This window comes from Myodes glareolus, chromosome 6 (genome assembly GCF_982192425.1).
Source record: "Myodes glareolus chromosome 6, mMyoGla1.1, whole genome shotgun sequence".
In the NCBI taxonomy this organism is placed as follows: Eukaryota; Metazoa; Chordata; class Mammalia; order Rodentia; family Cricetidae; genus Myodes; species Myodes glareolus.
In genome coordinates this window covers 103,144,284-103,170,678 of record NC_142031.1, presented here as the reverse complement: position 1 = coordinate 103,170,678, position 26,395 = coordinate 103,144,284, and the positions used below count along the sequence as shown (strand labels likewise).

The window sequence follows — 26,395 nt, the reverse complement described above, 5'->3', positions numbered from 1 at the left end:
AGAAGGGAAGTGGGGAGGAGAACATGAGGGAACTAGATGGAGGAAGGACAGAGAGGGGGAGCAAAGAAAGAGATATCTTGATTGAGGGAGCCATTACAGGGCTAGCAAAAAACCTGGCACTAGGGAAATTCCTAGGAATCCACAAGGATGACCCCAGCTAAGACCCTATGCAATAGTGGAGAGGGTACCTGAACTGGCCTTCCTCTGTAATCAGATTGATGAATACTTTAACTGTTATCATAGAAACTTCATTCAGCAATTGACGGAAACAGAGGCAGAGAGCCAAGCTAGCACTAGGCCGAGCTCCTAGAGTCTAGTCAAAAAGAGGGAGGAGCAACGATATGAGCAAAGGGGTCAAGACCATGATGTGGATACCCACAGAAACATGTGACCAATGTTAGTGGAAGTTCACTGACTCCAGACTGACAGCAGGGGAACCAGCATAGGCCCAAACTAGGCCCTCTGGATGTGGGTGACAGTTGTGTGGCTGGGGCAGTCTGTGGAGCCACTGGCAGCGAGACCAGGACAGGGGGCTTGAAAATGCCTGTTGTTTATACATCTTCTACCTGAGATAGGTATCATATTTTGAATCTGAAGTACCCCTCCTCCTCAGCTGGTGGCACTGTTTTAGGAAGTCCTGGGACCTTTCGGAGGTGTGCCCTAGCTGAAGGAAGCTGGTAGGCTTTGTTTCCAGCCTGAGCTCTGGCTGCTGATGCCTCATGTTCCCAACACCATGCTTTCCTCAACTGCAGTGAATTGTGTCTTCTTGAACCAGGAGTCAAATAAGTCCTTTGTCCCTTAAGCTGTTTGCAGGGATTTTAACACAGCTTCTAGTTAAATATAAACAGTATCAGGACATCAGGGCTGGACTTCTTCCTCATAATTAACAGCTTGTAAAGCTAAGAACTGGAACCTCAGGACTCTGGTAACTGGTCAGAGGAATGAGCTCTGAGAAGAGACATGGCATCCTGAACAGTCCTTGAGTTCACTGATTGATAACTACCTAGACCTAGACCCTAAACCTTGTTATGTTTACTGTTTAACAGAAAGCTTCTCGATAAATAATGAAACTATAGCTTTGCCCCCTTCTATAATGCCTAAGTACTTGAATAAGACAAAAGCCGCCAGGGGAAGTTGCTTGTCCCAAAGACTTTAGAAATAGTATAAAGTCTAAATATAGTCACAGCAACAACAACAGCAAAATTATAAAATTAGAGTCTCCAAAAGAAGATTTTAGTCTCTCCCCTGGGGCAGAGGATGCACTGGCCACTGTTTGAGAGGTGTCTGAGGCCAGCAGTACAAACGGTGCTCCCATGTGCCATGGGAGTTCAGCTCCCTTTGCTCTTTTCTTCCTGGCCTTTTCTGATCAAAACAGATGGTTTCTTATTCAAGCCCCAACTCCTTTCGTTGCTTACAGAAATTACTGGAAAGAAGGGTCCAACAGATCCAAAAGCCCCCTAGAGATGTCTGAAGAAGCCCCTTCCTCCACTACACTGGCTTCATCTCAACACAGACATGGACCTGGTGCAGCTTCTATTTAAGTTCCCCAGTTCTACGGTTCTGCAGGAAAAACCAACTGGTTTCTTGCTGACAGCTTCCTTGGGCATTTCTGTGTGATCCTCTGCCCCGTTAGGTCATTTGTCACTTTTTAACTTATTTTCAGTTTATACCTTTTCCTTTGGGGGTCCTACATGTTCCCAGTTTCATCGAAGAGTTGGAATTTTTGTGTTCATTGTTCCTGTTATTTAGAAAGGATTTGAAAGAGAACTTTATCTTTATCCTACCACTGCAAAAGTGGACTTTCATTTTTCAAATGCATTGGAAAAGTTTTCATATAGACTATACTACCAGTCTTCTAAATGACAACGAGAGATGGAGTGACCACAGGATAGGCGGTATGGTGCTGAGGATATGCATGTAACACATGTAGCCACTTCTGTAGCAGGCCAGCTCCATCACACTCCTTAACGGTGTCTGTAGAAGCTGGCCCATGTTTCTAAACAGCAGTTACTAAAGAGTACTTCTGTGTTCCTCACCTTAAAAGCAAATAAGTAAAGTTTTCATAATTTGTATTTCTCTTAAAGAGCAACATCAACCCAAGCATCTGAATCGGAAGCACACCTGCATTAAAGAGTTCCTACTTGATGATGAGGAGGAGAGCAGAAGGGAGCAGTGGGTCACAAGCGACTATTCTGGGACGAACTAGACACAGAATGCACTTTTAGGAATTTACTGCTGTAAAGCCAAGTTAATTATCTGTGAGTCAAAGTAGAACCCTCAATTCAATCTACTTGGTCTCTATGAAGAATTTAAAACCCCGTTCATATTGGTCTAATGTATTATGGTCACTATGTTTATTATCCCAGAGAACTCTTACATACCTGCATTAACATGTAGTAGATTCCAGCCATGCCGTGGGCTGCTCCGACATACTGCTTCCTGTGCCACTGATACAGCAGGGGGCAGCGCTCAGTCTTCCTTTCTTCCCTGGACAAAGTCTTTCCTGACTCAATAATAGCAGTGACTACCTGTGGAGACAAGGAGACATTAGAAATCAAAACAACTTACAAGCATCTTCATCTACTCTAATTAACACTAATGTGTGAGAGAAGGCAGAGAAGATATTTAATTAAAAAAATTAAGCAGCCATTATCTAACAATTACTTTTATTTAATAAATTCAGTCAGAGAGAAATCAGAAAGTAATGCTTGAGGGGAAAACATTAAAAAGTCTACTTAGGGAACTGAAGTTCTTAGTATAAAAAGTTGACTAAATTTTATAAAATCTTCCTATTAAAAAAACTACCCCAAACTTCTGGCTTGCTTCATAGCTGTTATGTTTTCTCTGAAAGGTAGCAAGTACATTTCTAAGACGGTACACACACTAGTTTCATTGATGAAGTTGGGGAGGGGTTGCTAAGGAATGGGGTTTTCTGTGTTATGGTCTAATGTCTGGAATGACTGTATGGCAAAGACCCACTTTGTAAAGTGCTGCGAGTTTTAGATGGGCATCTATCCAGCCTTCCAGCCAGCCACCTAAGTTGTGGGAATGAGACGTGAGCAGATATGAGGTGGGCACCTTGGAAGTGGAACCCTGACAAAGGAAGCTGTTTCTTTTCCCTTTCCAAGCAGGCTACGGGTGCCCAAACTACATTTGGTTATGTGGATGGGTATATGTAGAGGACAGCAGAACAGTATGAAAAAAATACAGATACACAAAATATGATCACCTCCCTCTAACCTTTAGAAGTTAAACTATGTAGTTCTAATGAAACACAACCTAACTAACACAGCTCACTGACTTTTAAAAGATGTTTGAGAAGAAGAGTAGCCGTTTCTGAAAGATATTTTATGAGATACTTTTTTAAAAAACTAATCCTACCTAGAAACAGAGGCTGGGTATTAAAACAACTGTATGCTATCAGTTAGCTTTGAACTTTGGTAGGTCCAGCAGGCCCACAATACCTCTTTAATAGCTGTCTCACCAACAGTGCCGGGGCCAATCTCTGTGTTCAGGTACAGTAAGGCATATAGGTAACCTGCCCGTCCATACAGCAGCTCATCAGGAAGCTCTGATTCTTGACAGACAACGGTTCTATGCATCTGTAGAAGTCTAACCAACAAGACAAAGGGTTATTCCAGAAAATGCCTAAAAACCTCTCAATTATGACCGAAAAATAACAAGTTCATAAGACAATCAAAACCTCTCTACTAATTCCTGTTTCAAATAACAAAATTAGGGGCTGGAGAGATGGCTCAGAGGTTAATAGCACTGACTGTTCTCCCAGAGGTCCTGAGTTCAATTCCCAGCAATCACATGGTGGCTCATAACCATCTGTAATAAGATCTGGTGCCCTCTTCTGGCATGCAGGCATACATGCAGACAGAACACTATATACACAATAAATAAATATATATTCAAATAACAAAATTAAGACCAAAAGTATCTGGGTTGGAGATGTAGGCCAGTATTAAAAGTATATGAGGTCCTGGATTCAGTCTCCAACTCTGAGAAAAATTCTTTCAGCCCCAAATGTCCACCTCTCTACTACTCTAAATCATACAGTACAAACAGAGTTCACTCTTTAGGAACCAGTATTAGAAGAAAGTGATGTAAAATCTGAGTAAGATAAAGCTGAGATGTAGTTTACTGCTTAGGTAAGACTAAGTCGCTCCATCTTTCAACATCAGACGTCCTCACATGCCAGATACGCTACTAGATCCGAAAAAGGGACCTGCTTTCTGTTTGTTCAGGAAGAATATAAACTGACCGTTGCAAAACCCTTCACACTCCACCATCATTCCCTCATCACCATAACTAAGAGCTAAAAATTGACCTCCAACTATTCTCATAAATACAAACTTACTTTCCTATACTGAAGGCAATCAAAATTGTTTAGAATGATTATTAAAGTCCCACTGATATTAAGAGACACTCATGGATGTATATAAAAAGAACACATGATCCCACCAGTAAAACTAACAAATTTCGCTTTTCAGAGAGATCTGTTTGCAACTGTCGATTAGAAAATCAGCTAATTGGTGACCATCTTTGCTCAGTAATTCTGCAGCAAAACATTTGGAGACATTTCCAACTTTTCAGACTCACTTTGTGATGCATTCCTGGGACTCACATTCACTTTTGAGTTTATGATAGATGACAGCTCCCACAGCAAGGGGCCCAGCATCTCCACACAGGAAAGTGACTCTGCGACCACTCAGATTTCGGAGTGTTCTCTTCACGTAATCCAGGGATCGCAGCAGGTAGGTCTGGTCGCCAGTGACCCGGTACAGCTGCAGGTACAGAAGTGCTATGCCTGGAATGAGTCCCACCCCCAAAAGGAAAGCATTACCATCTTCCTTTTACCTTCAGGGAGTAATTTTACAGTTCAACAAAACATTTTCTACAAAGACTGTGTATTTTGAAATAGACAACATAAACAATAGCAACAACAAAAATATAATTTATTTCATAAAATTAAAAAATGCTGAAAACAAAAGATACAAAAATCAGGGTGGAAAAGGCCATAAAACGGGTGGAAAGTTATCATTCTGTTAACTGGTCCAACACGGTGAGGCAGCACTCTACACTCAGGAAAGAAGGCAGAAGGCACACTACTGCTCCAGCCACGCCCGGTTCTGACTCACGCCTGGCTTAGCCTCAGCCCCTCTTAACCTCAGGCTGATGGAACTCCTTTCTGCTTCCCCTCAAATCATTTCCTTCTACACTGAGCAACACCCAGATTCTTCGCCCAAGTCTTTGCTCACAGAGGACAAGAGCCAGGAGTTCTACTGAGAGCTCTTTGCAGAAGCCCTTAGGAGAATGACTTATTTTGAAAGGTACTCTGACTACTGAGCTAAGGGATTGTGGGAGAAGGTGCTTAGATTTGATCCAATAAACTCCATTAAAATGTTCAATTAATATATATTAGTATAAAAGAAGTCAGCTAAGTAAAAAAGGAATCGATATAAAGAAAGCACACTGCATGAGAAAACACTGAAATAAATGTGACAGCAACTAGGTCAAATAAAACATTCATTTAAGCTAAAATTGATGTTCTTTAGTATTCTAAATTTCATCTAATTCACCTAATAATCTGATTTTTATTCTTTTTATTTTAATTTTTAGATTTCTATAGCTATATAGCTGCTTATTTCTTTAGTAGCTAATTCAGGGTACTTCACATGTTCAAGTTGATCTTAAACATATTTTAAAATTACAATGAATATATGCCAATTAAAAAACTAGGGGATAACTCTCTATCAAAATAGAGACAAGGAGGGCAGCTGTGGCCTATATCCCCATTTTTCCTAAGAAAGAATTAATTAAAGACGAAGAGACACAGTTCTACCTTTGTCTCACAGCTTTCTATAAATTGTAAGATGGCCACAGAAAAGGTAACAGGGAAAAAATTAGAGCACTCACCTTGCCCAAACAGTAAATGATTCCATTTTACTTTACCGTTTTCTATGACCTAATTCCTATGGAAAGCATGGACTCTAAGGTGGTGGGCTTATAATACCAATTCTTGCAGGTCAACCTCCCCTATTTAGTAATGCTGTTTAAAGGGATCTATATTCACATTTTCTTGCCTTTTCTTCTCTGCCTATCCCAGCAATATTTTGTCAACTTCTCACTTATAAAAGTTCCTTCTCAGGGTATACCACTCCTTCTAGGAATGCCTCCTTACTTCGGAAGGGACTAGGAAACACAATCTATCTTTTTTTGCCTCCATGAAAATATCTCACTGCTGATGACAGACACCACTTGATAGGAAAGGATATCACAAGCAAGTATAATTAGAAAACAGGCAAGCATAGCTATCCTAACATGACAACACAGACTTCAAACATAGCCTGAAAGGATAAGGAAGGTTTTCAAATTCTCAATAAAGAAATAGCCCCGGGTGATAAAAAATTTATAAACACACACAATCAAAACCGGGCGCATACAATATCATAAAATATTTTCGACTAGATGTAAAACCATAGATTAATAATTATAAACCCAACATAGTGACAGTAGATGATTTCAATACCCCATTCTCACCAATACAAAAGCCATCCAGAAAAAAAAAAAAAAAACAGAGAAACACTGGAATTAAATAGAATAACAAATCAAATGGATCTAACAGAAATCTACAGGACATTTCACCCAAACACTGAAGAATATATATTCTCAGCATCAGGCCATGGAATGTTTTCCAAAAGCGGCCCTGTATTTGAACACAATCAATTCCCTATAAATACAGTAAAACTGAAATAACATTCTGGACTCAAACAGACTACAAGGAGGTAAAGATCGACACCAGCATCAACAGAAACCACTCAAAGTACAGTCTCATACTGAATGATAAATGGATCACTGAAGAAAGCAAGAATTAGAAAATTTTTCTAAAACAGAATAAAAATGAAAAAAAAGCACACCAAATTCTCTGGGGCAAGGTGAAGGCAGTCCTAAGAGGAAAGCTTATAGTGATAACTGCCTACATAAAAATAATTTGAGAGATAGGCCCCCAGACACATTCCCCTGCCTGCCTGCTGTGGAACAATCCTTCTGAGCACTGTGAAAATGGGTTGCTCTCATTGTTAATAAAAAGCTGATTGGCTGACAGCTAGGGAGGATTTTCAGGTCAGAGAGAATGCTGGCAAGAAGGAAGGTGGAGTTGGAGTAATCTTGAGCCAGACACGGAAGAAGCAACATGGGAAGTTCATGGATGAGGTGAACAAGCCTCGGGGCAGCACACAGATGAATAGAAATGGGTTAATTTAAGTTATAAGAGCTGGCTGGAGACAAGACTAAACTATTGGCCAAGCATTTATAATTAATAAGCATTAAGTCTCTGTGTGGTTATCTGGGATCAACTGCCGGGACATAGAGAAACCCCTCCTATAACGTTCACCAATCTACCTAGCTCTGGCACCTCCTGGAGTCTGAAATCCAGGCAGCTACCAAAGACCCATTTCTTTACCTGCTTCCTAGTCACACATCCACAGCATGACTTGGCACTGGTCTTGTATGAATTCCAAATCAGAATTCCAAATAGGACCTCCAGACACATTCTGCTCAACCACCCTACTCACCACAGTACTAGGAACTGTGTGAATATGACCTGGAATTCCAGGTAGAAAATCCCAGCAAACCCAGTTACCAAGAATTCCTAGCACCACTAAGCATTCCGAGTCTTTGACCCCAATGGGTCACCAAATCTGACCTGTATCACAGCCACCTCCACTTGTGCCTAACCCCTATAGAACATCTGCACAGTGAGCCTGCTACAGATTTCTATGAATCACCAGAGAGAATCTGTAAGCTGACAGAAGTTCTGTGTGGTGAGTTTAATGAGAATGGCTTCCATAGGCTAATGTGTTGAATACTTGGACCCCAGTTAGGAGAATTGTTAGGGAAGGATTAGAACATGTAGTCTTGTTGAGGTGTCACTGGGGTGTACTTGGAGGTTTCAAAAGTCCACACCAGGCCCAATCCCACTGTCTCTCTCCTACCTGCCTATGGATCAAGATGGAAGTTTTCAACTTCTACTCTAGTGCCATACCTGGCTGCCTGCCACCATGCTCCCTGTGAGGATAACCATGAACTAACCCTATGAAACTATAAGCAAGCCTCCAATTAAATACTTCTTTCTATAAGCTGCCTTGGTCATGGTGCATCCTGACAATAGAACAACTAGGAAAGAGGTTGGTACTAGGGACTGGAACATTGCTGTGACAATAGTGACCCTGCTATTGTTTGGAGCAGCAGTTCTCAACCTATGCGTCATGACCAGTTTGGGGTATCAAAGAACCCTTCCAGAGGGTTTAAATATCAGATATTTACATTATGATTTATAATGGCAAAATTACAGTGATGATGTAGGAACAATAATAAATTTATGGTTGGGAGTCACCACAACATGGGGAATTGTATTAAAGAGTTGCAGCATTAGGAAGCCTGAGAACTAATGGTTGAGAGGAATGTGGAAGACATTGGGACTTTGAATTAGGAAAGCAGTTGAATGCTGTAAGTAGGCCTTAATGGGCGATCCTAGCAGGAGCTGAGAGCAATGTGAGCTATGGAGGCTCAGCTCAAGAGTTCAGAGGGGAATAATAGCAACCTGGCTAGAGACCATGCTTGGGATTTTTTGGGGGAAAATGTGGCTGCTTTTTTACCTTGTCCTAAAAATTTTCCAGAAGAGTTGTGGTATAGTATCACTGGCAAAGGGTGGATATGAAGAAACAGGGGAATGAATGAAATTGAGATGCATGATATGAAAAACACAAAGAACGAATAAAAAGTTAAAAAAAAGAAAGAAAACTTCAAACTGCTGAGAGAGACATGCTCATAGATTTGTAGGATTAGTATCGTGAAAATGATCATTTCCAAAAAACTATTTACAGATTCAATACAGTTCCTAGTTCATTCACCATGGAAATAAAAAAAATGATCCTAAAATTCAACTGAAACCACAAAAGACCACAGACAGCCAAAACAATCCTGGAGAAAAATAATAATGCTGGAGGGATTACAGAACATGATGATATGGTCCACAAGCAGACATGTAGACCAGACAAAATAAAAAGCTTCTCGATCTGGGTTAACATCAGCACAGACCTGTTTGTACAAACAAAACAAAATACATAGGGTACTTTGAAAATATTTCCATTTAGTGAAAAAATATAAATATAAAATATAATTCTTCCTAGGGCCTATGACTTCCCATTTTGACCAAGTTTTCAGTGGTGTACTGGCTATGTTTTCTTCTAGCAGTTTCAATGTTTCAGCTCTACATTAAGGCCTTTGATCCTTCAAAGTTGGTTTTCGTGCAAGATGATAGATATGGGCCTAATTTCGTTTGCACCATAGTGGTGAATGCAGAGACTCCTAACTGATCAAAGTGCCAAGAATAAGTAATTGCCAGTGTTCAGCTTGAGATAGGTTATCTAGAGCAAACTCCTCCCTTCCACATCTGAGGAAACATCACAGAGAATGAGGCTGGAAGAATGTAAGGGCTAAGGAGAGGATGGGGAGAAGGGTTGGGAAATGCTGGATGTGGGCTGTTTCATACAGCAACTCACAACAGCCGTGGTTGCCTGCACAAGACCTGTGTAAGATTAAAGCAGCCAAAACTCCAGCATAGATGTTCCGGAAGGGTCACCCTGGGTCACTTGGCAGATGTGATGGCTTCTGGTAAGATTGTCCTTGCCCTAGAGGATGACTCCAAACCCCCACACACATACTCAGCATGAATTTGACTCAGGGGGTTATCATTATTAATAATAATATAAAAGAATACACAATGTTGAGAGGAAGATGGGTTTGGGGTCCTGGAGGGTTGGAGGGAGGTAGTAGGGGTAGATATGATCAAAACGCATTGTATGAATGTATTAAATTCTCAAAGAGTAAGTAAAAATATTTTTTAAAGCTAAGAAGAGGCAGGCAGGGAGACTTCTGACCAACGAGGGGCTCTTATCCTGTACCAGAAGATACAACGGAGGGGTAAGTGTGTTGTTCCTGACCGCCATACAAGTCCGGTTAGGGAACACACAATATTCCCGCCATCCTTATCTCCCTGGCTACTCCAAAGGGGTAGCTTCCCCCAGCTAAACCCTCTCTCCTGCTACGCCATCCCAGCTTTCTGCCTGGAACCTCTACCCTTCCCCTCTCCCTTTTTCGGGGCTTAAATTCCTCCATCTCAGCCGGGGTGGGCGCCGCGGGCCGGGACAGGCGGTGAGTGCAAAGGGAAGGTAGTCCCTTTGTTCTGATAGCTGGCCTGCAGCAAGCTAAGATTGCAGGCAGGGAGACTTCTGACCAGCGAGGGGCTCTGATCCTGTACCAGAAGATACAATGGAGGGATAAGTGTGTTGTTCCTGACCGCCACACAAGTTCGGTTAGGGAACACACAATATTCCCGCCATCGTTATCTCCCTGGCTACTCCAAAGGGGCAGCTTCCCCCAGCTAAACCCTCTCTCCTGCTACGTCATCCCAGCTTTCTGCCTGGAACCTCTACCCTTCCCCTCTCCCTTTTTCGGGGCTTAAATTCCTCCATCTCAGCCGGGGTGGGCACCGCAGGCTGGACAGGCGGTGAGTGCAAAGGGAAGGAAGTCCCTTTGTTCTAATAGCCTGCCTGCAGCAAGCTAAGGCTGCAGGCAAAGTGATTCCTGGATAGCAAGGGGCACTAATCCTGTAGAAGAAGACCCAGCGGAGAGAAGAGCCATTGGAGAGCATCCGAAGGAAGAGATGGGCAGGCGCCAAGGCAAGAATTCCTCCAATAATCTGAAAAACAACATGAAAACACCAGATCCCAGCGATCTTACGACAGAAGGACTTGAGCACCCTATTCCGGAAGAAGTGGAAAACAGTGTCATTATGAAAGCAATAGAGTCTCTTAAACAGGGTATGAATAACTCACTTAAAGAAATAGAAGACAAATATAACAAAAAGAAGGAAAAAAATGAGTAAAGAAATGGAAGAAAAATATAACAAAAAGTTTGAAGAAATGAGTAAATTCGTAAATGATACCCTGGGAAACCAAGTAAAAACAATAAAACAGGTAATGGAATCAGTTCAAGAATTGAAAACTGAAATGGAGGCAGTGAAGAGAACACAAACTGAGGGCCGGCTGGATATGGAAAATCTAGGTAAACAAACAGAGACTTCAGGAACAAGCATAACCAATAGAATACAAGAGATAGAAGAACGAATCTCAGATTATGAAGACACCATAGAGAAAATAAACGCTCTGACCAAAGAAAACAGCAAATCCAACAAATTCTCATCACAAAACATTCAGGAAATATGGGACATAATCAAAAAACCAAATCTAAGAATAATAGGAGTAGAAGAAGGAGAAGAATTGCAGATCAAAGGTCCAGAAAATATACTCAACAAAATAATAAAAGAAAACTTTCCCATCCTAAAGAGTGATATTCCTATGAAGGTGCAAGAAGCATACAGGACACCGAATAGACTGGATCAGAAAAAAACATACCCTCACCATATAATAATCAAAACACAAAGCATTCAGATTAAAGAAAGGATATTAAGAGCTACAAAGGAAAAAGGTCAAGTAACCTATAAAGGTAAACCTATCAGACTTACACCGGACTTCTCTATGGAAACCATGAAAGCAAGAAGGTCCTGGATAGAGGTACTACAGAAACTAAGGGACCATGGATGCAAGCCCAGACTACTATACCCAGCCAAACTTTCATTCACTATCAACGGAGAAAACAAAATATTCCAGGATAAAAACAAATTTAAACAATACGTAACTACTAATACAGCCTTACAGAGAATATTAGAAGGAAAATCACAACCCAAGGAATCCAACATTTTCAACACTGCCTACAATAACTCAGACATCTAGCGACCCTTCACTAGCACAACCCAAAGAAGGAAAACGCATACACTCTACTACCCAAAAAAGAAAATGACCGGAGTCAACAACCACTGGTCATTAATATCTCTTAATATCAATGGACTCAATTCACCTATAAAGAGGCACAGACTTAGAGATTGGATACAAAAACAGGATCCAACATTCTGCTGTTTACAAGAAACACACCTCAACCACAAAGACAGACACCTACTCAGAGTAAAGGGTTGGGAAAAGGTTTTCCAAGCAAATGGACCTAAGAAACAAGCGGGTGTGGCCATTCTAATATCTAACAAAATTGACTTCAAACTAAAATCAATCAGAAGAGATGGAGATGGACATTTCATACTCATAACAGGAACAACTCATCAGGAAGAAGTCTCAATCCTGAATATCTATGCCCCTAATATAAAGGCACCCACATATGTAAAAGAAACTCTTCTAGAACTCAAGGCAGTCATCAAACCACACACGCTAATAGTAGGAGACTTCAACACTCCTCTCTCACCAATGGACAGGTCAATCAGACAGAAACCAAACAGAGAATTAAGAGATTTATTGGAGGTATTGAATCAAATGGACTTAACAGACATCTATAGAACACTCCACCCAAATAGGAAAGAATACACCTTCTTCTCTGCAGTTCATGGAACCTTCTCGAAGATTGACCACATACTCGGTAACAAAGCAAACTTCCACAGATACAAAAATATATTAGTTACCACCTGTGTCTTGTCAGATCACCATGGATTAAAATTAGAATTCAACAACAATGCTACCCCCAGGAAGTCAACAAACTCATGGAAGTTGAACAGTTAACTACTAAATCACCCCTGGGTCAAAGAAGAAATTAAGAAAGAAATTAAAGTCTTCCTCGAATTTAATGAAAACAAAGACACAACATACTCAAACCTATGGGACACTATGAAAGTAGTGCTAAGAGGAAAGTTCATAGCAATAGGTGCCCAAATAAAGAAAACAGAGAAAGCACACATGGTAGACTTAACAGCACACTTGACAGCTCTAGAAAAAAAAGAAGCTGATTCACCCAGGAGGAGTAGAAGACTGGAAATAATCAAACTGAGGGCTGAAATCAACAAAATAGAAACACAGAAAACAATCCAAAGAATCAATGAGTCAAAAAGCTGGTTCTTGGAGAAAATCAACAAGATTGACAAACCCCTATCCAAACTAATCAAACGGCAGAGAGAGAACATGCAAATTAATAGGATCAGAAATGAAAAGGGGGACATAACCACAGACACAGAGGAAATTCAGAGAATCATTAGATCTTACTACGAAAGTTTATATGCCACAAAGTTGGAAAATGTAAAAGAAATGGACATTTTTTTAGATAAGTACCATTTACCAAAGTTGAACCAAGACCAGGTGAACAATCTAAATAGACCTGTTAGTCGTGAAGAATTAGAAGCTGTTATCAGAAATCTCCCTACCAAAAAAAGCCCAGGACCAGATGGTTTTAATGCAGAATTCTACCAGAACTTCCAGGAAGAGCTAATACCTATACTCCTTAATGTATTCCACAATATAGAAACAGAAGAGTCATTGCCAAACTCCTTTTATGAAGCTACAGTTACCCTAATACCAAAACCACACAAAGACACATCCAAGAAAGAGAATTACAGGCCAATCTCACTCATGAACATCGACGCGAAAATTCTCAATAAAATCCTGGCAAACCGAATCCAGGAACACATTAGAAAAATTATCCATTATGATCAAGTAGGTTTCATCCCAGAGATGCAGGGCTGGTTCAACATACGCAAATCTATCAATGTAATCCATCATATAAATAAACTGAAAGAAAAAAACCATATGATCATTTCATTGGATGCTGAAAAAGCATTTGACAAAATTCAACACCCATTTATGATAAAGGTGTTGGAGAGACTGGGGATACAAGGATCATACCTAAATATAATAAAAGCAATATACAGCAAGCCGACAGCTAACATCAAATTGAATGGAGAGAAACTCAAAGCCTTTCCACTAAAATCAGGAACATGACAAGGCTGTCCACTCTCTCCATATCTCTTCAATATAGTGCTTGAAGTTCTAGCAATAGCAATAAGACAACATAAGGAGATCAAGGGGATTCGAATTGGAAAGGATGAAGTTAAACTTTCGTTATTTGCTGACGATATGATAGTGTACATAAGTGACCCCAAAAACTCTACCAAAGAACTCCTACAGCTGATAAACACCTTTAGTACCGTGGCAGGATACAAGATCAACTCCAAAAAAATCAGTGGCCCTCCTATACACAAAGGATAAAGAAGCAGAGAGGGAAATCAGAGAAACATCACCTTTCACGATAGCCACAAATAGCATAAAATATCTTGGGGTTACTCTAACCAAGGAAGTGAAAGACCTATTTGACAAGAACTTTAAGTCTTTGAAGAAAGAAACTGAGGAGGATACCAGAAAATGGAAAGACCTCCCCTGCTCTTGGATTGGGAGAATCAACATAGTAAAAATGGCAATTCTACCAAAAGCAATCTATAGATTCAATGCAATCCCCATCAAAATCCCATCAAACTTCTTCACAGACCTTGAGAGAACAATAATCAAGTTTATATGGCAAAACAAAAAACCCAGGATAGCCAAAACAATCTTATACAATAAAGGAACTTCAGGAGGCATTACCATCCCTGACTTCAAACTCTATTACAGAGCTACAGTATTGAAAACAGCTTGGTATTGGCATAAGAACAGAGAAATCGACCTTTGGAATCGAATAGAAGACCCGGATATTAACCCACAAACCTATGAGCACCTAATTTTTGACAAGGGTGCTAAAGGTATACAATGGAAGAAGGAAAGCATCTTTAACAAATGGTGCTGGCATAACTGGATGTCAACCTGTAGAAGGATGAAAGTAGATCCATTTAAAGACATCAACATTAATCCATCCACTTTGAACCTGATAGAAGAGAAAGTGGGAAGTAGTCTACAAAATATAGGCACAGGAGGCCTCTTCCTAAGTAGGACCCCAGTAGCACAGACAATAAGAGAAACAATGAATAAATGGGATCTACTGAAACTGAGAAGCTTCTGTAAAGCAAAGGACACTGTCAGTAAGACAAAAAGGCTGCCTTCTGACTGGGAGAAGATCTTCACCAACCCCTCATCAGACAAAGGTCTGATCTCCAAAATATACAAAGAACTCAAGAAACTAGACACTAAAACTCTAATTAACCCAATTAAAAAATGGGGTACTGAACTGAACAGAGAATTCACAACAGATGAACTTTGAATGGCCAGAAGACACTTAAGGTCGTGCTCAACCTCCTTAGCGATCAGGGAAATGCAAATCAAAACAACATTGAGATACCATCTTTCACCTGTCAGAATAGCTAAAGTCAAAAACACCAATGATAGCCTATGCTGGAGGGGATGTGGAGAGAGGGGAACTCTCATCCATTGTTGGTGGGAATGCAAACTTGTGCAGCCACTGTGGAAATCAGTGTGGCGGTTTCTCAGGAAACTGGGAGTCAACCTCCCTCAGGACCCAGCAATTCCACTCTTGGGAATATACCCTAGAGATTCCCTAACATACTACAAAAGCATTTGTTCTACTATGTTCATAGCAGCACTATTTGTAATAGCCAGAACCTGGAAACAGCCTAGGTGCCCCTCAATAGAAGAATGGTTAAAAAAGGTGTGGAACATAAACACATTAGAGTTTTACTCAGCGGTAAAAAACAGTGACATCTTGACTTTTGCATGCAAATGGATGGAAATAGAAAACGCTTTACTGAGTGAGGTAAGCCAGACCCAAAAAGAGGAACACGGTATGTATTCACTCATAAGTGGATTCTAACCATAATTAAAGGTCTTTGAGCCTATTATTCGTGATCCTAGAGAAGCTAAATAAGAAGCTGAACCTGATGAAGATTATTTAGCTATCCGCCAGGAGGTAGGAAATAGTCAAGAGTCCCAGGTAACCTCGGGTGCATGGGGGGGGGGGGGGGGTGGGAGGGTTGTTGGAAGGGGAGAGGGTTAGAGAGAAGGGAGTAGGGGAGGAATGGGGAAAGCTCGGTTGACCGGGACGGGGGGGGGGGGTGGAGGAAGAATGAATATGGGATCAGGGAAGAATATATTTCAACTAAGGGAGTCATTTTAGGGTTTACAGGAGACTTGACTATATATGGGATCCCAGGTCCAAGGTGAGATCCCCAGATTGTTCTCTGGACAGAGGAGAGGGTGCCTGAACCGGCCTTGGCCCATAACCATACTGATGAATATTTTGCTTATCACCATAGATCCTTCATCTGGCGATGGATGACGATACAGACGGAGACCCACATTGGAGCACCGGACTGAGCCCCCCAAGGTCCAAATGAGGAGCAGAAGGACGAAGAAAATGAAAAAGGAAATAAGGACTGCGAGGGATGCTATCACCCACTGATACAAGGGGACGGATCTAATGAGAGTTTACCAAGGCCAGTTGGACTGCAACTGAATGAGGAAGTGATCCAACCAGATTTTCTGAATGTGGCCGGATTCTCTGAATGTGGCTGGCCCGGAGTCTTTCTGAAAAGCCATTGACAATGACACTGGGACTTGTTTCCTCTGCATATACTGGATTTTGGGGATCCAGTCTGTTTGGATACTCACCTTCCTGGACCTGGAGGGAGGGGGGAGGAACTTGAACTTCCCACAGGGCAGGAAACCCTGACTGCCCTTAGGGACAAAGAGGGAGGAGGAGAGGGAGTGGGGGGAGTGGGAGGGTGTTGGGAAGAGGGGTGTAAATGGAAACTTTTATAATTTTATAAAATTACTTAAAAAAAAAAGCTAAGAAGAAAAGTCTCTAAATTTGTATGTGAATTATGAGCATGTAAATCAAACTTCACTGTAATTCCAGAGAACAAGGTCTATCTTCTTTTACAAAACTCATACAGCTACGAAAATGTTCTATCTGGTAGTGTTAAGTAGCCAGTTAGATAGGGTAGGTCTGGAGCACATTGGAGCTGACCACTTCCTAACCTAGAACTTGTACAATCAAGGTCTAAAACTAATTATCCGTCAAAAGAATGAGACTTGAGTCATGCCATGCACAGACAGCTATCTAAACCTTGTTCCAGGAGCCCCACACCTAGTAGGATTACTAGCGGACAGCCTCAGAAAGGACAAAAATAGCTCCACGTCCCCATCTCCAATAGTCTGTCCAAATAGACTGGCAATACCCTGAACAGGAAAAGCCATCTGTTCTGAAAATAGTAAAAATCTGACCTAAAACAGGCCTCACACCGTCCACTTGGTTCACTGTGCCCTCAGACCCTTTACTAATGGTTACAGTACAGAGCGGTCTCTGTGCCACTACCCACATTCACCCCCTTCACAACGCGGTCAACTCTAATCTGCCATAAACATTTGCTATTCCTTAAACTATACTCTGTGTATCTCATCTTAGCTCCTTCATCATAGATCATGAGAACCAGGAAGAAAAAAAATCCCTGTGCTAGGACAACAAAAACATAAAATTAGTTAAGGCAAGTTAATTTTGAGACCACACCTTTTTAGTCCTGAATTATACAAATTTTTATTTAAATGATGTAATAAACAAACAAATAAATAAATCTTTAAAATTATATATATATATATATATATATATAAAACTACTTTAAATTATTTGGATCAAATTAAACATAACGAACAAGGTAGTCATTTATGAAAGAGACTGGAGACACCATTTCTTCACAACTTGTCAGAACAGAAAATGTAACAACAAACCAAAACCAACAAAGTAAATCATAGGTAGGCCTTTTATTGCCACACATTTGCGTAGCTGTACATGAGATATGTTGTAAAAAAATACTACATATTAAAGATCAAACCTTCAGACAGTATTTCTTCAGAAAAAAAAACCCTACAAAACAGCTCATAATAAAACTAAGCTTCAAGGGTATAAATGTCATCATTTTAAAATAGACAAAATGTCAAAGTCGCGGCTTATATACCACAGTTTTGGAACAGAACACAGAGGCTACTACTCCACCTGTCCAACCAGTATACGCAGAGCAATCGTGAGGGTCCGCTGTCTTCAGTCCCTCCTCCATTTGCTGTAGAAGATCTTTGATTTTGGTCTGGATACGCTTTATGAAGTTAGGAACAATCTAAAAATCAAAGGAAGAAATAAATTTAATTGCACAAGAAGAGAACATCATTAAAGCAGTGGAAAGTTGCACTGGACACAATAGCAAAAATGACCTTATTTGGTTCTCAGGTGGCCAGAGGCTATTCTGGCTTTTCGGAATTAATGTTTTAATGAAACAATGCCTTATATCAGTTACCACTCATAAACAGTATCACAAAGAATAATTCACAGAAATCAAAGACAGAGAATAAAAGAAAGCAAAAACAGAAGATTATCTGACTACACAAACATTTTCGGTCATTTGAAAAACATTGGAAAATCTGGGTGATAGTTAATTCACACTGTCAACTTGACTGATTTAGAATCACCTAAGAGAGATGCCAAAGAGTGTGCCTGTGAGGGCAATTCTAAACAGGTTTAACTGAGGAAACCTACCCTATGTGGGGGGGGGGGCACCAGCCCAAGAACTAGGTTCCGTAACTAAGTTAAAAAGGGAATCAGCTTAATGCCAACACTCTTCTCCCTGTTTGTGAGTGCATTCTCAATGTGACAAGCCACCTCAAACTCTCACTCGCCCAGAGCATGCCTTCCTGCCATGATTCTTAAAGAAATACAGCAGCCAAAGCTGCAGACATGGTAGCACTTCCCTGTCATCCTGGTGTTGGGGAGGTGGAGACAAAAAGACAGAGTTCAATGTCAGTTTTAGTTGCATAATTTCAAGGCTGTCCTGGGCTCTGCCAGGCCCCACCTCACACTGAAAACAAAAAACAAATAAAGGCTTCCTACTGTCCCGCCCGCTCTCAGACTATCCCCTTTTGGTCAGGGACTGCACATCCACACACCTTCAAGGTTCTTTCAACCCATATGCCATTCGAGAACCTCAGCAAGGTCTAGGACATATGCTACGAGCTCACGCATGCACTTGGGACATCCCAGTGAGACCAGAGACAGTGTACCCACTCACCTATTAATTTCCACATATCATCAGATCAAGCCCATGAGACCAGAAATGCTTTCCTGCAGCCTGAGTTTCCCCAGTCCATACACCATTGAAACAGCCCCATGAGAAGAAAACCTGTCCCCTGGCTCACACTGACCAGTGCCCCTTGAACAAAGGTTTCTTTGATGTTTGAGACTATACCATTGCCACCTATCTACAAGTAAACACCCAACAATTTCTCTACAACATAATTTCCATACTGACTATAGAAGTGCCAGGGACTCATTCAGAAAGGTAAGACGAATTCACATGCAATTCCAATAGAAGCACCTCCCAGAAAAAGTTTGAACCCCAGAGACAGAGCAGAGCCAAAACCAAATCAGGAGTAAAGACCAGAAATGGAGCAACACATGGACACTGGTCCGGAACAGTTCTTAGAAAAGGAGAATATAAGTATGGGATTGTCAATCCCAGAGGAACTCCTGGCAGTGAGTAAATACTTCTAGGAAGTAGAAAAAGAACGTGCTGGATGTCATGCATTCAGGGGTCCTACTGCTGGAGTCAGTAAGTTACCCTAGGGGAAGGTCTAGTAATACAGTGTGGTACCTTGAACACAGTCTGAACATGGAAAATGACAGCTCAACTATACTGCAGCCTAATCTTCATCACAAACATACCCACCTAAAAGAGGAAATGAGACCTAACAAATAGCAACCAACTAACTAATTCCTGAGGACGAAAAAGTGCAAAATGAGTGCAAAAAGACAGCCACTAAAAAGACACCAGAGGATGGATAGATCCCCTGTGCTCAGGGATAGGTAGAATTAATCTAGTAAAAACAGCTACCCTACCAAAAGCAATCTACAACTTCAATCCAGTCTCCATAAAAATTTCAAGGTATTTTTTCACGGAAACTTTAAAAAATAATTTTCAACTTCATATGAAAACATAAAAATGTAGGTCAGCTAAATCAATCCTGAATAATAAAGGAACTGCTGGAAGTATTGCCATCCTTGACCTCAAATGTTACTGTGGAGATACAGTAATAAAAACAGCATGGTATTGGCATAAAAACGGACATGAGGTTTGATAAAGAAGGCAGAAGTACACACTGGGGAAAAAGAAGACAGTATCTTCAATAAATGTTGCTTGTCAAATAGGATGCCTACATGCACAAATATGCAAATGAATTTCTACTGATCACCCTGCACAAAACTCAACTTCAGATGAAGCAGAGATCTCAACATAAGGCCAGATACACTGAACCTGATAGAAGAGAAAGTGGGGAAAAGTCTTGAACTCATTAGCACAGGAAAGGGCTTTCTGAACAGGACACCAACATCACTGGCACTAATAATAACAACTAATAAATGGTACTTCATAAAGTTGAAAAGCTTCTACACAGCATTTGGACAATGCAGCAGCTTACAGAATGGGAAAATAACTTTAGCAATTATTCATTTAATAAGTTAGTATCTAAACTATACAGAGAAAAAGTGAACATCAAGGAAACAACTGAATTTAAAAATGAGATACACAACTAACCAGAGAGTTCTCCAAAAAGAAACACAAATGACTTAGAAACACTTAAATGTTCAACATCCTTAACCACTAGGGAAATGCAAACCAAAATTACATGTTACACTAGTCAGAATGGCCAAAATCAATAAGCAAATGATAGCACATGCCAATGAGAATGCAAGGAAAACATAACACTTATTCAAAACAATCCTGAGCAAGAAGAACAATGCTGGAGGGATTATCATTCCAGATACAGAATTACGGAACTATAGTAGTAAAAATACCATGATATTGCAGAAAAATCGACATGTAGACCAATAGAACAAAATAGTACTTGTGTACACATAACTACAGTCATCTGATAGTTGACAAACACGCTAAAAGCATACACTGGAGAAAAAATAGCATCTGCCAAAACTGGGTCTGGGAAGACTGTATGTCCACAAGTAGAAAATGAAATTAGGCCCTATGCACAAACCTATGCACCATGCACAAACCAAACTCCAAATGGATCAAAGACTTCACTGTGAAACCTAGACTTAACCTCTAGGCAAGAAACAAACACACAAGCATATACACAGAAACACGCCGTAGGCAGCACCTTACAAGCCAGAGGTGTAGGAGAGGACTTGTGAATAGGACTCCACCTGCCAAGGAATCAAGGCTGACAACTGACAAGAGGAACCTCATATAACTAAAAAGTTTCTGGGCTCTTTAGGAAACAAGAAATCAAACAAAAAATAAGCTTACAAAGTGTGCGAGACTTTTTGCCAGCTACACATTTGACAAATGATTAAAATCAGGAATGTACAAAGAACTCTAAATACAAAGAGAAAAATAAACAATTGAAAAATGGGCTATGGATCTGAACAGGGTTCTCAGAAGGATAAATAAAAACTGCTAAGAAATATCTTTAACATGTTCATTGTTCTTAACAATTATGGAAATGTATATCAAAACAACTTAAGAGATTTCATCTTACCCTAGGCAGTATGGTTAACATCAACAAAACCACCTACAACAAAAGCTGGAGAGGGTGCAAGGAAACAGGAACCCTCAGCCATAGCTGGTGGGAGTGCAAACTGGTGCAGCCAGTCTGGAAAAAGTGTGGAAAAATCTCAGAAAGCTAAAAATAAATCTCCCGTATGACCCAGTTATGCCACTTCTTGGCATATGCCCCGAGGCCTCAGCACCCTATTCTATAAACACTGTGCTTAGCCATGTTCATTGCCACTATACTTAAAATAGCTAAGGAATGAAAAGAAACTAAATGTCCTTAAACTAATGAATGGACAATAAAAAATGATCTATAAACAGAATGGACTACCATTCAGCTATAAATAAAAATGGCCCTGTGACATTTGCAGATAGGTGGCTGAACCAGAAAATATTAAATTTAGTGAGCTAACTGAGATCTACATGGATAAATATTGCATGTTCTTTCTCATCTTTGGATCCCAGCTCCAAATATTTAGATGTATTGTCTAAGTCAGGGTTTCTATTGGGGTAATAAAACAGTGTGACCATCAGAAACACTCCCACATCAGAGTCCATCACAGGAGGAAATCAGAGCAGGAGCCCGAGCAGGGCAGGAAACTATAGGCAGGAACTGACACAGAGACTATGGAGGAGTGCAGCTTAGTGCCTTGTTCCTCAGGGCTTGCTCATTCTAATAACTCCATGAACAGCTAGCTACTCAGGGATGGCACCATGAACTGGGGCTGAGTCCTCCCATATGAAAAGGCAACATAATCTTATGTATAGGTAAATCTTATTGAGGAATTTTCTCAACTAATAATCCATCTTCTCAACCAGGCTACAAGCTTTAGGCTTTGCGCTCATGAACTGAGAAGCAGGCAGAGGCAGCTCCTAGAGGGCACAGAGGACCCAGGTGTAGCTTAACAACTAAAGTTTGCACCTGTGGTCCAAAAGGCTGGAAGAGGCACAATAAGAGGCCCCGACTGGAAAAACTCTAAACAGGTTCCTGTGTGTTTTACAAAGTACGTAGGCTTAAGAAAGAAAGGAGATGGGTATAGGCAGTTAGAGAGAGAGAGAGATTGAGAGAGAGAGACAGAATTTTTAAAAATAACGTTTTCTAAGGGACAATAAAAGTAATATAAAAGAAAAAGCCACATAAAGATGAGAAATACATAGAAATTCTGGATCCTGTATGTTACTGTATTTATTTTGAATTTTTTGAATGATGATGAGCAAAAGATATATACTGGAAGATGTGGAATTGTGAACAGGACTGCAAAATTGAAGCAACCTAGATACTTTAGGACTATCTTAAATTTTAAAAAGTCAAAAAAAATGTATTTCTCAAATGGAAATCAAAATTGCTTTGGAATTTTGTTTCCATAGGAAAGAAGAGGCTGTGGAATTATTCCAGGTTGAAATGGATCTGATTTAATCAAAGGAGACCACAGAAATTTGACAGGTGATATCTATCAACAAAGGTAACCACTGTTCTTCCCATGATGTGGTCATTATCTCAAATGTTATCAGGAACCCTAAAGATAACTTTACCCACAGACAGAAAGAAGCAGTGTGGTGTAACATGAAAAGGCCTGGCCTGCTTGTTTGTGTTTCTATCCCTGCCTGGTACCCCACAACCGGCAGGCCCCAGAGAAAATCAACCACACAGATCTCTATAAGTTATAAAGATGATTGGCCCATTAGGTCAGGCTTCTTACTGGCTAACTCTCACATCTTGATTAACCCATTTTTCTCATCTATATTAGCCATGTGGCTCAGTACCTTTTTCAGTGGGGCAGCTCACATCCTGCTGCTTCGGTGATCTGGGCAGGAGTGGGAGCAATCAACTTCCTCCTCCCCAGAATTCTCCTGCTCTCCTTGCATCATTTCCACTTCCTGTCTGGTTTTCCCACCTACACCTCCTGCCTGGCAAATCAGCATTTATTTAAAACATGATTGACAGATTACAGACAATTCTCCCGCACCAGTGTAGAAAAAATTATGTCCACATTCCCAAGAGTTGGGGGGAGGTATGAATGGCCTTTAGTTATTTGATGGGTCATGAATGTTTGTTATATTTAGGGAACTATAGGGAAATAAAATAAAAAGATAACTTTCTTTCTTTCTCTCTTTCTTTATTTTTTGAGACAGGGTTTCTCTGTGTAACAGTCCTGGTTGTCCTGGAACTCGCTTGGTAGACCAAGCTAGCCTCAAACTCAAACTCACTGAGATCCACCTGCCTCTGCTGGAGTTAAAAGTGTGCACCACCACCATCCAGCAAAAGACAACTATTAATCTCAGATATTTTGCATTAGCATGGATTTTGATATATTGATATAAATTTAAAGTTAATTTTGTTACACTGTATATGTTTCTACTCTTGTTTGGGGTATTGTGCTTGTAGTCATATTTGGTATGTTTTCATGGTTAAATAGGTATATTTTAGAAAGATAAAAGGTTTACAAATACTTCAAAGACCTACGGAATATGGCATTTAAAATGTTTTGTTTTGTTAACCTCACTATGGTTTTCCATGACAATGAGACACATCTGCTCCTGGCAGAACAAATTTACTTTATAAAAGAATAATGGGCATTGAAGAAACTCCATTATGAGTTTGCTTTCATTGTAGCAAGATTAGCCATTTGGCAAAGAAACTGCTCTTGTCGTTAACTGCTGACAATGTGCTGTGCAGACTGGACATGCAGGACACATGGGAAAAAAGACTACTGAACTTTTCCAAAAGCTAGGCAGGACAGTCTTTCAAAATTTCTGCTTCACAGAGAAGTGTGCCAGATAATCTGCATAACACACAGGAAAGGGGCAGCTGAACTTTGCCAATTCAAGGCAAAGTAGGCCTTCAAATTTCCTGCTTCACTGAAAAGTCTGCCAGATACTCTCAGTCTGTAGGCTGAAGATTGATACCCCAACGTTGCAGAGAAATTTTGGGTGGCTGTCCAGGCAGTCAGATATCTCTGTCATTTCAGGAGTCTTGGAAGTTGCTTGCAATGCACTTCCTGTTTACTTAGGTAATATTAATTTCTTCTGGGGTATTGGATGGAGTCGAAGACTAGATAGTTATATTTGCAATTTTTTAATTATAAAAGAAAGGTGTAAAACTTTGGGTTCACTAGGATAAGATAGGTAATGTAGTCTTTTCTCTAAATTTGCTAAATGCAAACACACTGACTATTATAAATTAATTCTTACATAACTGCTTTGTTGTAAATAGTTTTACTATGTTAAAGTTAAAACCTTTCATTTTATTTTTATTTAGATAAAAAGGTGAAATGCTGTAGAGTATTATTTTAAGGTGTGTTGCTTTTTTTATGCTTTATTTGTTTAACTCTGTGAAGCTATGACTCTCTACCTGTCTAAAACACCTGATGGTCTAATAAAGCACTGAGGGGCCAGTAGTGAAGCAGAAGAAAGGATAGGTGGGGCTGGCAGGTATAGAGTATAAATAGGAGAAATCTGGAAGAAGGAGAAACAAGAGAACAAGGGGAGGGCGCATCAGGGGCCACCACCCAGCCAGTCACAGAGTAAGAGAGAGAATAAGATATACAGAAGAAAAGGAAAAAGCCCAGAGCAACGATGGGATATATTAAGAAAAGCTGGCTAGAAACAAGCCAAGCTAAGGCCAGACATTCATAAGAAAGAATAAGACTATGTGTGATTCATTTGGGAGCTTGGTGGCAGGCCCCGAGAGTAAAGAGAAAAGAGAAAAGAGTAAAAAGTAAAAAGAATAAAACAACCAACTACGTGTGTCCACTTCTCCTTTCATTTCTAGGACCCTATATGGTGCAGACCCAAGGGGGCTGTTCATGCTGCCTCAGCTTCCATGAGTTTACATGTGTGCTACCCACGTATCTAAAAGGCCTTGATTTCCTGGTGTCCTCCAACCCTTCTGGCTCTTACACTCTTTCCATTTCCTCTTCCGTGACATTCCCATGAGTCCCAAGGGGTGGGATTTGATGGGGGAGAGCCCTAAAACATCTCTCACTCTCTGCATGTTGTCTGTCTGTGGGTTTCTGTATTTGTTCCATCTGCTGCAGGAGGAGGATTCTCTAATGGCTAAGCAAGAAACAGATCTATGAGTATGGCAGAATGTCATTATTTGTCTTCTTGATGTCCATTTTTTAAATCTCTTTATACATTTTTAGATACTTAGCACATACTATTTAATGTGTATTTAGAAAATCTTTTCCCATTTTGTAGCTTGCTGCTTTGTCTAAAATATGATGTCCTTTATTATAAAGTAGCTTTTCAATTTCATGAGATGCTGTCTATTAATTGCTATTCTTAGTGTCTGTACTATTGATGTCCTTCTGTTCAGAAAGTCCTTTCCTGTGCCAGTGAGTTCAAGACTATTCACTACTTTCTCTTTTATCAGATTCAGTATAGTAGGCTTTATGTTGAGATCTTTGATCTATCTGGACTTGAGTTCTGTACGGGGTGATAAGTGTGGATCTATCTGTATTCTTCTACATGCTGCCATCCAGTTTGACAAGCACCATTTGCTGAATAGTCTGTGTTTTTTCTAGTGTGTATTCTGGCTCTTTTATTAGACCTCAGGTGTCCATGGGTATGTGGACTTTAATTCCAGTGATCTACATTGTCTGTTTTTATGGCAATACTGTGCTGGTTGGTTGGTTGGTTGTTGTTGTTGTTGTTGTTGTTGCTGCTGTTGTTTTTACAACAGCTCCACAGTACAACTTGAGATCAGAGATGACAACACCTCCAGCAGTTCTTTTATTATTCGGGATTGTTCAAGCTGCCCTATTTGTTTGCTGTTGTTGATTTTGAGGGTTTTTTTGTTGTTTTGTTTCTATATTTACATATGAAGCTGAAAATTATCCTTTCAAGTTCTGTGAAGAATTGTGTTGGAATTTTGCTGGGGACTGCACTGAGTACACAGTAGTATGACCATTTTTACTATATTAATCCTATCATTCTATAGGC

At 40.3% G+C, this 26,395-nt stretch overlaps 1 protein-coding gene across 1 annotated transcript in view; it reads right to left on the bottom strand.

Moving 5' to 3' along the window:
• Lancl2 (LanC like glutathione S-transferase 2) overlaps nucleotides 1-26,395 on the bottom strand; it is a 51,517-nt gene that overhangs the window by 13,847 nt on the left and 11,275 nt on the right. Inside the window, exons 2-5 of the mRNA XM_085691182.2 lie at nucleotides 17,896-18,013; nucleotides 4,609-4,816; nucleotides 3,465-3,612; nucleotides 2,382-2,528 (exon numbers count right to left, since the gene is read on the bottom strand). Coding sequence (XP_085547308.1) covers nucleotides 2,382-2,528; nucleotides 3,465-3,612; nucleotides 4,609-4,816; nucleotides 17,896-18,013 — 621 coding nt within the window. The remainder of the gene's footprint in view (nucleotides 1-2,381; nucleotides 2,529-3,464; nucleotides 3,613-4,608; nucleotides 4,817-17,895; nucleotides 18,014-26,395) is intronic.